Below are 11,336 nucleotides of genomic sequence, written 5' to 3'. Positions count from 1 at the left end.
ATTGCAGTTGTTAGTGTAATGACCGTGTGCTCCCGTGAAATGCGCAGATTTACGGTGTTCTTCCTAGAGGATCTCCCTCAAGGGTGGCGTCTTCTCACCGACAACTTGTCCTTCACTTATGCCAGGATCTAGTGGATCGGGACAGTGAACTTAGTGAAGGTTCCTATTTTTGAGCCTCCCTCTTGGGGCCTCGATATGTGCTTGTCCCAGGCTCCGTTTGGCCTATGTCCAGAGACGTGTCAATGAGAGTGGCCCGTTTGACCTACATTCGAATATGTGTCCATGAGTGTGGCCCATTTGGCCTACGTCTGGAGACATGTCGATGAGTGTACCCATTTGGCCTACATCCGGAGACATGTCGATAAGAGTAGCCAGATTTGGCTTACGTCCGGAGACATGTCGATGTGTGACCCGTTTGGACTACGTCCGAAGACGTGTCAATAAGAGTGCCCTGTTTGGCCTACTTCCAGAGACATGTCGATGTGTGACCTGTTTGGCCTACATTCGGAGACGTGTCGATGAGAGTGGCCCGTTTGGCCTACATCCAGAGACGTGTCGATGTGTGACCCGTTTGGCCTACGTCCGGAGACGTGTCGATGAGGCTTGTCATGATCCTCGATCTGCTAGATAACCTTCTTTGTGACGAATTCTATGTAATGGCCGTCTTTGACCAGCTCCTCAAGGTGCCTTTTCCAGGCATTGCAGTTGTTAGTGTAATGATTGTGCTCCCAGTGAAATGCGCAGTATTTACTGGTGTCCTCTAGAGGGTCTCCCCTCATGGGTGGCAGTTTTCTCACCAACGGCTTGTCCTTCACTTGTGCCAGGATCTAGTGGATCGGGATAGTGAACTTAGTGAAGGTTCCTGTTTCTGAGCCTCCCTCTTGGGGTCGCAATCTGCGCTTGTCCCAAGCTTTGTGCTCGAACTTGTTGCTATTTTGGCTTGCCTACTTTGTCGGGTGATCAACTTGCTTGCTAGCTTTCTTTACGAAGATACGATCATCGTCCCAAAGTGCGTAGCGCTCTGCTGTCATGAAGACTTCTACCAAGGTTTGGCTTGGAGTTATGTCCAGCTCCCGGTATAGCTCGTGCTCGGTTGGCAAGCTCTTCTTGAAAGCTGAGGATGCAACTTGGTCATTGCATCCTATGATGTTCGCCTTCTCGTCTTAAACCATCTGAAGTAGTCTCAAGAGAATCGTCTGCTTCTTGCTCATGTTGAACAGGTGGTCTGCATGCTTTCTGACCCTCTTGTAGGAGGTGTACTCCTTTGTGAAGATAAGGGCTAACTCCTTGAAGCTGCCTATCAACGCAGACGGTAGAGTGTGGAACCAGTCTTGAGCTGCTCCTCGCAGAGTCATCGCGAACACTTTGCATATCGGGCTTGTCTGCTTTGTACAGGATCATGGTGCTCTTAAAGTTCCTCAAATGGCTCTCAGGGTCAAAGTCCCCCTTGAATGGAGTGATGGATGGCATTGTGAACCGCTTCAGTGTCGGAGCTCTTCTCACCTCGTCGGTAAAGGATGAGCAGTTGACTCGATCAATTTCCTTGCACATGGCCTCCTCCGTGCTTCCTTTAAGTTGGAGACTTTGGAGTCAGTCATTTACTAGCTTCTCGACATCTTCTGCACACAAGGCTGATGGCTCGAGTCAACGTCCTTAATGCCTCGAGCGTGGATGGCTAACTTCTTCCTCCGTTCCCAAGGGTCGATCCCTTTGGTTGCCTTGCATGTGGGGCAGATTAGGAGATTAAGCTTGTGAGGATTCCTTTACAGCTTGTCGCATCGTGTTGGTCCTCGAGCGAGCTAGTGGGCGTCGATTGACATCTTCTACCCACGAGGCTGGTTGCTCGGGTCTATGCCTTCTATGTCTCAAGAGTGCGGTTGGCTAACTTCTTCCCTAGCTTCCAAGGGTCAATCCCTTTGGTTGCCCTGCCCGTGGGGTAGATTAGGAGATTGAGCTTGTGAGGATTCCTCTACAACTTGCCGTCGTGTGTTGGTCCTCGAGCGGGCTAGTAGGCGTCGATCGTTGTGCTCTTCACTCAATTGCTCACAAACTCAAACTTCTTGTGGTTCCAACCTAGATTGGATACTTCTGTGGGGCCCAAGCAAGCGCGACATTGGACTGTGGGCCCAGCCTCTCATGCACATTGGTCCTTGGACCTAGCCCCGAAAGGTTTAGAGTATGGCTTGCAGCTGCTTCTCGTCCGCACGATCTCGTCCTCTCCCTTGCACGTTTACTCCCGTCGACCAGCCAGACCTCTCGAACTACTCTCAGACATGCTCGTGCACCTCCTCTCCTCATCACGGGGTCCAAGGTTAGGGCCTTGATTCAAGTTGATATGCCCGAGTAGCTATCAGGTTGTTTTGATCGTCGACACTCTGTGTGAGTTGATCAACCTGTGAGTTAAGGTCTACTTGACTGCATGGGTCAAGTAGAGTGGTGTGCATTGGGCCCAACGACATATGGGCTAGGGCTCCATTAGACGCGTACGGTGCATACATCGTGTGTGGTTGCAGAGGAGGGACAGAATAGATATGCTCCAAGACTGGGATGACATCGGAGTAGCCGTGGGGCTATGCAGCAATTCCGGCAGTTGAGTGGTGTGGCTGCCTGTGCTCGACGGCAGATAGAGAGGTAGAGCAGCTCCGCAGATGGCACGGCATAGCAGCTCCAGAATCGGCGCTTGCTGTAAGGTGTGGAGATCACGGGTCATGTGGCGGCTGTTCTGCGATTCCAGGTAGCTAAAGGCGACTGCAAAGCACTAGGAGACGGCTGCAAGGTGTTGGTAGACACGATTCCGCAATTGCCTTGACGTTTCCACCACGAAACCATAAGACGGCTCCGTCGTGGTGGCGTTACTCTTCGTACGTCTTGTATCAACCATGATTATTTGAAACAAAGTGTGGAAAATGGATTTGGAGCACGCTTTGAGGATTATTTCGCGCTCTCAATGAAAGCATCAATTTGTGGGAGCGATTTTCGTCCCACTAGAATATTCGCCTAAGATTTCTCCGTCTTCTCCCCTTCTCTTTCTCCCTACAAAACAGATTAGAGTAAAAGGACCACACCCAGGGGGTGTTGGCCAAAGGTCATCCGATGCCTAAGTTAGGTAGAGTGTTTCAAGGAAAATCGGGTGGCCAGAGTCGTGTGTGGTGGCCGGAGCCTTGTGTGTGAGAGAGAAAGAATATGGCGGCTAGAGTTTGTGAGGGATAACTTATACAGAGTTTGAGTATGAATTCAAACGTACCTCAATCCTTGTGCATAGCCAAGTATTTATAGGGGGCCTCGGCTAGGTTAGTGGGGTCGGTGTAGTTGGTGAGGTTGGTGTGGTTGGTGAGGTTGGTGTATTTAGGGATTAGGGATTTAAGCAAATCCCTAATTAAGGCGATGATCAAATACATCCAATTTGAATTATGTAACCTCCCAATTAATTCAAGTAACTCCCAATTAAGTGAGGTAACTCCCAATTAGGTCAAATAATTCCCAAATGGATTGGCCTATTTATTTGACCTAGGGTGAGATATTTTTCTTCCACAGTGATCACAGGCAATGACGAGAGTGCTATATATAATTTGAAGTATTTTCTTTATAATCAGTTTCGTATTAGAGATTTGGGCCATTTGAAGTATTTTCTTGGGCTAGAGATTGCAAGATCAAATGCGAGAATTGCAATCTCCCAACGAAAGTACACACTTGATATCCTCGATGATGCAGGTCTTCTAGGTGCTCAATCAGTAAACTTTCCTATGGAGCACAACTTGAAGCTCGCAACCAGTGATGGTGAAGTGCTCGATAATCCTTCGCGGTTTAGATGATTGGTGGGGCGATTAATCTACCTTACAATCACTATACCATTGATTACTTATGCAGTCAATATTCTGAGCCAATTTATGCATCAAACGAGGAAACCATATTTGGATGTCGCTTTATGTGTTCTTCGTTATCTGAAAGGTAGTCCACGTCAAGGATTACTTTTCTCTCAAAACAGCAAGTTGCATTTGATAGGTTATTGTGATTCTAATTGGGCAAACTGCCCTATGGTGAGAAGATCCACTTTAGGCTACTGTGTTTTTCTTTGGAATTCACTCATATTGGAAGACAAAGAAACAAAAAATGGTATCTTGTTCATCCGCTGAAGCTGAATATCGTTCCATGGCAGTTGCTACTTGTAAGCTGACTTGGTTGCAATCTCTTTTGAAAAATCTACAAGTTACAAATCTAGGTCCTGCAAAGTTGTTCTGTGACAACCAAGCAGCCCTTCATATTGCCGCCAATCCCATTTACCACGAACGAACTAAACACATTGAGATTATTGTCATGTGGTTCAGGAGAATATTCAAGCCGGACAGATTGTTGCCTCATTTTTCCATATGTGTCATAGGTAGCAGATTTTAAAAGCCCTTGGAAGTAATGCTTTTCACAATCTTTTACGCAAGTTGGGCATTCTTGATATCCATGCTTCAACTTGAGGGGGAGTGTTAGAAATTAACAGAGAGTTTATTTATTTCCTTTTTATATTGATTGTTATTTACTGTAATTGATTTAAGAGAAGCCTCCAAGTAACCTAGTATTCCTTGTAAGGTTTGCAAATATTTGTATAAATACTTAGTCTTTTGGCTCTATCAATACAACAGATAAATATTCTTCACAAACACAACCAATTTGACAAGTTGTGACCAACAGAAGCACAAAAAGTTACCGTGTAGAATCATCAAGCAAAAGATAAATCAATTGATCATCATTACGAAGAAAAAGTTACACTATAAATATATAAAAATAAAAATAAAGAAACCTATGATACATGAAAAGTCAAAAGTTTACTTGAAAAGGATAAAAAGACTAACTACAGCCTCAAACCATTCTTTCATTATCTACCTTCATCCAGAGTTGTAGTTATTTCAGCAAATGTTTCTGGCTTAGTAGAAGAAGAAGCTGTGCTAGAGTTGCCTCTCCTTAGGAAAAAGGCTGGTTGTTTAGGAGTTGGAGAGATTGCAATTTCACTGTCAAGCATGGTAAGAACATTTGACATGGTGGGACGATCAACAGGGTCTTCTTGTACGCATAAGAGCCCAACATTCACACACTTGATGAATTGGCTTTTGTCGCAACTTTCATCCAAAGCCTTGTCCATTAGTTCTAAACCCTTGTTTTCTGTCCACAATCTCCATGCCTGAGAAAATTTTTAAGTTTCAACATGGTGTAAAGTATAAAATGGGGATGAAGCAAATAAATGGGCATGAAAGATTCATTCAACAGACTTACAAAATTTATGAGGCTGAAAGTTTGTATGGATTGATAAAATCCTGTGTTCTTTTTTCCACTGATTATCTCAAGAAGAACCACACCGAAGGCGTACACATCTGATTTCACTGAGAACGTTCCATCTAATGCATACTCTGGAGACATGTAACCACTGCATCACAAATTATAATAACAGTTCATAAAATATGCAGGCACCAAAGCACTTCCCTCCAAAAGTGTCAACGAATTGAAATTTCAAATTTGTGCTACAATGTATGAAATATCCACTCTGAAATTTAAACTGTCCACACGAAACTTACTAAGTTCCAACTACTGTGTTTGTGTTCGACTCAGTTTCTTTGCCTCCAACAATCCTCGCCAAGCCAAAGTCAGATATTTTGGGGTTCATCTCCTCATCTAAGAGAATGTTGCTGGTTTTCAAATCTCTGTGAATGATCCTCAATCTGGAATCTTGATGAAGATAAAGAAGTCCTCGAGTGATTCCCAAAATGATGTTAAAGCGCATCTCCCAATTGAGAAAGATGCTTTTTGTGTGATCTGGCAAACTTTGCATTATCCATTAGAGAAACTTGGGAGCTCTGGTATTCAAGAAACCATATATCATGCAGTATAAAAGTATTGAAATGAGGACTAGGAACAAACCAAATATAAAGAAGTCTAAGCTTTTGTTAGGCATGTACTCATAGAGTAAAATCTTTTCTTCTCCTTTAATGCAATATCCTTTAAGCCTAACAAGGTTTCGGTGTTGCAGTTTGGCAATCAGCACCACCTCATTTTTAAATTCCTGTAAGCCTTGTCCTGAAGCCCTTGATAACCTCTTTACCGCAATCTCTTGATCTCCAAGAAACTTGCCCTGGAAAAAAAAAAATCCCCTTTCATCAATTTACAACTAACCAGAATACATGATCATTAATGATAAACAATTTTCTAGGAACAATAACACAACACATAAGTGTTGCTAAGGTGGTTCAATTGCAATGAAATGGAAAACAAATATTCCTCCATTACCTTGTAAACAGGGCCATAGCCCCCTTGTCCAAGCTTGTTTGCATCTGAGAAATTATCTGTTGCGTTTAGTATGCTTTGCAAATCGAGAAAAGGTACATCTATACCTTTCTCATCTTCTTCCTTGAACTCACTTGTGTCCATCAACTCTTGGACTCGCCTTTCACTATCAAGTTGTGCTCGATTTATTTTATCTAATACATGAAATTGAAGAATATTATTCTCATGCTGTCATTCAAGAGGACCAATTCTGCAGCTGTTCATGCATAGAGTGCATATAGTAAGGTGGTTACCTTGTCTCTTGGTTATCTTTCTTCTCCATATATAAACAGAAATGATGCATGCGAGAAAAATTCCGCTTGTAACAACTGCCACAACTATCAGCATCAGAGACACTGGCACTTTGCTTCTTGGTTGTTCTTCTATTTGTGGTTTTGGTGTCTGTTGAAGATTACCTTCTATAAGAAAGCAAGAGGAAATTCTACATGTGAACTATCATCATGTAATTAGATTATTGAAGTGAACAATCTAAAAAAATTTGATGCAGTTATAATGAGCCAATTAAATGATTGGATTAATCAGTCAAATTCTACTTAGTTTCAATTATTTCTATGATTTCTACTCAGACGGACAAGCATTGGTCTCAACATAAATTGATTTGCAGTAAAAGGTTCATGCATCAGCCAATTTTATGCCTAGCCTAACATGGCATTCTCACCTTGAGTACAATTTAAGTTAAAGCCACTCCATTGATAATTGGCATTGCAGAGGCATCTTTTCTTTCTATCTCTTGCTGGACGGCAATTCGAATGTGGCCAACCCCTGCAGTCTGCAGATGTTGTACAGGTTGGTTCCAGCGGCAGCTCCCAACCTAACTCTACTGCAGTAGTACCTCCGGATGAAACTTGAGAACTAAAATTGCCCAGGTGAACATTGCACCAACTGGTCACATTGAATGGAAATGGAGGGTTCAGCTGTTGACTTTTGACTCTGTTTATAGGATCACAATTATCCACTTTTTTGGCTAGGATGACAAATCTTTGTGCACTTGGGTTGATACTAATAACTCTAAAGAAGGTGCCTTTTGGTCCCACGAAGCTAACCTGGCCTGTGATGGGGCTGCACTTGAAACGGGAGTACATGGGGTCACCGCAATCCGGTCCAGTGCTCAGGGGATAAGGAATGATGGTTGTGCCACAAGGCTTGCAGTCTCTTAGGGTTGATTCTGCACAAGATGTAATTTCTTGACTATCACAACAAACTAAAAAAATTTGCATTACCTCATATATGTTCACTTTAATAATCTTACCCTGTTGTGATTAAGTTTAATTTGTTTCTGCACCAGGTGCTTTAAATTCTCACTTTCTTATATCTTTTTTTCACAGAAAAAAAAAAGTTTGGTTAAACAAACCAACAAACCAACAACTGCATATATTCCATCATAATCCAAAATAAAAATGAGAAGTGCAATACCTGAATCAGACAAGGCAATTCGAACGGAGATATTACGGCCATCATCTCCATACTCTTCTTGAAGATTATTTAGCTCTGTCAACCATGTCCAGCACAAGGAAGAAGTAGAGGCATCCCTTCTTGGGTTCTTTGCAGCTGCGGCATATGAGTAAGCTTGACACAGGCAATTGCTTAGGCACTCGTTCCTGCATACTATTTCGTTGTCAACTTTGATAGGTGGGTTTGGTTTTCCCACTTTCATCATCTTCAAGCTCAAGAACGTGTCGTTCTTTTCACATATTTTCGACTGTCTTGCACATCCACCAGAAAAGTCTCCTGATTTCCATTTCTCTACAAACTGGGGACTGAAACCCGGCAAACATTTGCACTCCCGCGGTATATTGTTACTGTTACAGCTGCCAAAGTCGCCACAAGCATTAAACTCACTGCATCGATCTTTTGGCTCCCACCAATCCAAATTCCACTGCTTTGTGTAGGTAAGAAATTGCAGCTCCCCAGTAAAATTCATCACCAACCTTGTATAATTGTATTCCAGTCTTGTTGGATTATTAGGAGAGACACCTCTCATGCGGAAATTTGATAACATATAAGTTATAAGAGGAGGCATTTCAGCTGAGGTGGAAAACTCACCTGTCTCTCCACTTTTCCAATAAGGAATTGATTTTCTTGAGATAACATACTGATTGTCTCCTTCTTGATCTAGCTTGAAGGTGAAGTTTCCAATTCCTGGGTCATCTTGGTCTCTCCATGAAGTCAATTCTAAGCTTTTATCCATCAGCATCCCAGGAATGAATGTATCAGTTGGATTTTGAAAGCTCTGCCACAAACTTTTTTGCACTGCCAGCCGATCATCTTCACCATCATCACTGAACAACACCAGGTTCCCAGAATCCATAAGCCTCACCGTCAAATTTGAGGACTTGATTGGTTCAAGCCCTGTTGACCAATAAGACTCATCATCAGTAGAACTATCCAACACTTGGAGGTTACCTTCTTTGATTGCAAAAACTCCACTGCTAGTTAAATTGACAAAAACTGGTTTTTCTCTGTTAGCAACCCAAACAACTGTCCTTGGATTCAGATTGTGATACCAAATGCCAACATAGCTTTCTGCAGATGAATTTAAAGGAGTAAAGAATCCCAGTTCAAATTTTCCTCCAGCCGAAACAAGAGTTTCTGATTTGACACCTCCTCGAATTGGAGTGTCATACGTAAGTGTATCTCTAGCACAGCAAAGAGGGTGCCCAGAGCACAGAAAGAGTAACAATGCAAACCATGTAATGCTGCAATTTGTTCTTGCAATCCTCCTTCTGCAAACCATCATCAGAGTTGAGTGTTACAAAAATGGCCTGGTGATCTTCACCATTAGCACTAAGCTACAAGTACATTATCTCTTCCTAAAAAATAGATAACTCTTTTTCTGCCCGCAAATTCTGTCCCACAAGCCATTTTCGTGGTTCATTTATCAACATGCAATTTAACTAATTACATCAATACACAAGGTACTCTTCACTATGTATGTATCAATATTGACTAAAAGTTGCTGCGTTATGGACTCAACTGAATGATTGAAAAAAAGTAGCTGGCCCAATGTTTAGGTCTAGGTCGTCTGCTTTTATCTCTTCTTTTTTCATGTGCCCACTACTTTTATTGTTTCTTTGTCTCTTGTTTTGTTATGTGGAAAATTTCTATCTTCTTCTTCTTTAATTCCTGGTCACTTATTTTCTTACCTTCCTTTCTTCTTCTTCTTTAGAGTGCAACCAATTAAAAGAGGGGTCAAGTTAAAGCCGCTATCAGTTTTGTTTTTTTAGTATTGAATTATTGTGGGACGGGCGGTTGGAAATTTAATATTAACTAATATTAATTTTTCTATTTGAATGAAAATTAATAAAATCCATCGGGTTAAAGACATGACCATTGGGTTAAAGACATCATCACATGGGAGGTGACAACTCTTCAAACCAAGGGATGCATTGTTTGGAGTGACAACTCTTTAGACCAAGGGATGCATTGTTTGCCTTTTCATATTGGGATACCTTTTTGGAAATGGTATTTCATCATCTATAAATAGAACAATCCTCCTGCAGTTTTATTCATTCAATTTAATTCTCTATATACAGACTTTCATATATAAAGAGCATTAGAGTTTTCATAAAGAGAGGTTCCTGTATAATTTGGTTCAAAGTTCCTTGTGAATTGCAGTGCTTCTTTCATAAGGAGGGTAGTCGTTGTATCCTGGGAGGCGAACGCTAGTGAACCATAAACACCAGTGTGGAACGTAATTCGTCTTAAGGTCAGAGTGTCCAACACTTGCCTCAACTCAATTATTCAGGTTCGTCTAATCCATATTATGTGATTTTTTATTGTGTATGTTTGTAAGCATGCATTAATTTTTTAAGCATGAATTGAATGATTATTTTTGGCCCACCATTGTTGTGTTGTCACAGGGAAGCCACATTTAGCCCGATCCGTAGAGGTACTTATCAAAGATGAAGAATGCACGTTTTCATCACGATGTTGCTCTTGATATTATTTTTTTATCTGAATTTTCTTTTCCGTTTGAGCTAGAGTTATCGTATGGTATAGATCTCTTTGTCTTCACCATCAGACTTTACCATGCTCCTTTTTTTAATTTTTAAAAAAAGTTTCTTAATCTTAGGCATGAATGCCATGTTTGATATTTTTATTTTGGTTGCATGCTTCCTTTATATTTTCATCTCTCTCTCATCTTATTGAGCTCTGGTGCTTTAATCATTTTGAGATGATATGCTTTACTCAATACTGGCATATGCCTTATTTCTTCGTTAATATTTATGGCATTTTGTAGGTTATATGACTTTCATTGTTATTTCATATTTTCATACAATTCTAACCTTATCATGGTTTAGTTTATTTGTTTATTTCTCTAAGCATGATTTTAATTAATTATTATATCTTAAGATGAGTTTGTATTATACAAGAGATCAGGGCCTGAACTTCCTCGATCCTTTTAATATTACTAGATCAAGGCCTGAACTTCCTTGATAGAATTAGAATCTAAAGATCTTTGATTCTAAAGAATTTCAACTTGGGTAAAGTATAAAAACGGGGTTGTAAAATAAAGGGTATGGATATGAAGGATTCAACAGCACACTTACATAACTTATGAGGCTGAAAGTTTGTTGGGATTGATAAAATCATGTGTTCTTTTTTCCACTGATTATTTCTAGAAGAACCACACCGAAGCTAAACACATATGATTTTACTGAGGAAGTTCCATCTAATGCATACTTCGAATACATGTAACTAGAGGTGTCAAACGGACCGTATCGTGCTGGCCGGACCCATTTAAATTCGCACCACTAAGTTATTCGTGTTGGGTCATGCCGTGCTATTTAATTAATAGGATCATGCCGTGCTGGCCCATTTATTAAAACTGGCCCAAAGTCCAAGTACACATTGGGCCGTGGCATGCTCATAATCGGGCCATGCCCATGCTCGGGCCCAAGCACCCATTTAACTTGATTTTTTTAAAGAAAGGTAGACTCTATTTTTTATTAACACAGTTCTTCAGTGTCTTAGTTAAAACCCCACATTATATGCTCTTGTATTCTTTTGTA

The 11,336-nt window shown here is 41.3% G+C and overlaps 1 protein-coding gene across 2 annotated transcripts; it reads right to left on the bottom strand.

Annotated features, from left to right (window-relative positions):
• Nucleotides 1-4,708: 4,708 nt before the first annotated feature.
• Nucleotides 4,709-9,308, bottom strand: LOC103329374 (G-type lectin S-receptor-like serine/threonine-protein kinase At4g03230). 2 transcript variants are annotated; one of them, XM_008231832.3, is made up of 8 exons: nt 7,738-9,298; nt 6,983-7,489; nt 6,558-6,722; nt 6,268-6,458; nt 5,902-6,112; nt 5,559-5,796; nt 5,260-5,410; nt 4,709-5,167 (listed from the first exon to the last, which is right to left on the bottom strand). In XM_008231832.3, exons 1-8 carry the CDS (start codon nt 9,059-9,061, stop codon nt 4,865-4,867), a joined length of 3,090 nt encoding a protein of 1,029 aa, XP_008230054.3. In that variant the 5' UTR covers nt 9,062-9,298; the 3' UTR covers nt 4,709-4,864. The 2 variants fall into 2 exon arrangements, with proteins under 2 accessions (XP_008230054.3, XP_016649450.2); XM_016793964.2 differs by lacking the exons at nt 4,709-5,167; nt 5,260-5,410 and having other exon boundaries at nt 5,565-5,804; nt 7,738-9,308.
• Nucleotides 9,309-11,336: the final 2,028 nt, after the last annotated feature.

This window comes from Prunus mume, linkage group LG4 (genome assembly GCF_029339155.1).
Source record: "Prunus mume cultivar Tortuosa linkage group LG4, ASM2933915v1, whole genome shotgun sequence".
In the NCBI taxonomy this organism is placed as follows: domain Eukaryota; kingdom Viridiplantae; phylum Streptophyta; class Magnoliopsida; order Rosales; family Rosaceae; genus Prunus; species Prunus mume.
Note: the sequence above shows the minus strand (reverse complement) of the source record. Positions and strands in the feature narration are given on the sequence as shown.

Bases quoted from the DNA above. Each gene is read 5' to 3' on its own strand.
- LOC103329374 (XM_008231832.3), bottom strand. From the start codon at position 9,061: ATGATGGTTTGCAGAAGGAGGATTGCAAGAACAAATTGCAGCATTACA. The intron at 5,797-5,901 runs GTTTGTTCCTAG...AAAGTTTGCCAG, and splicing joins CTTAGACTTCTTTATATTTG to ATCACACAAAAAGCATCTTT. The intron at 5,168-5,259 runs GTAAGTCTGTTG...AAATTTTCTCAG, and splicing joins CTTTCAGCCTCATAAATTTT to GCATGGAGATTGTGGACAGA.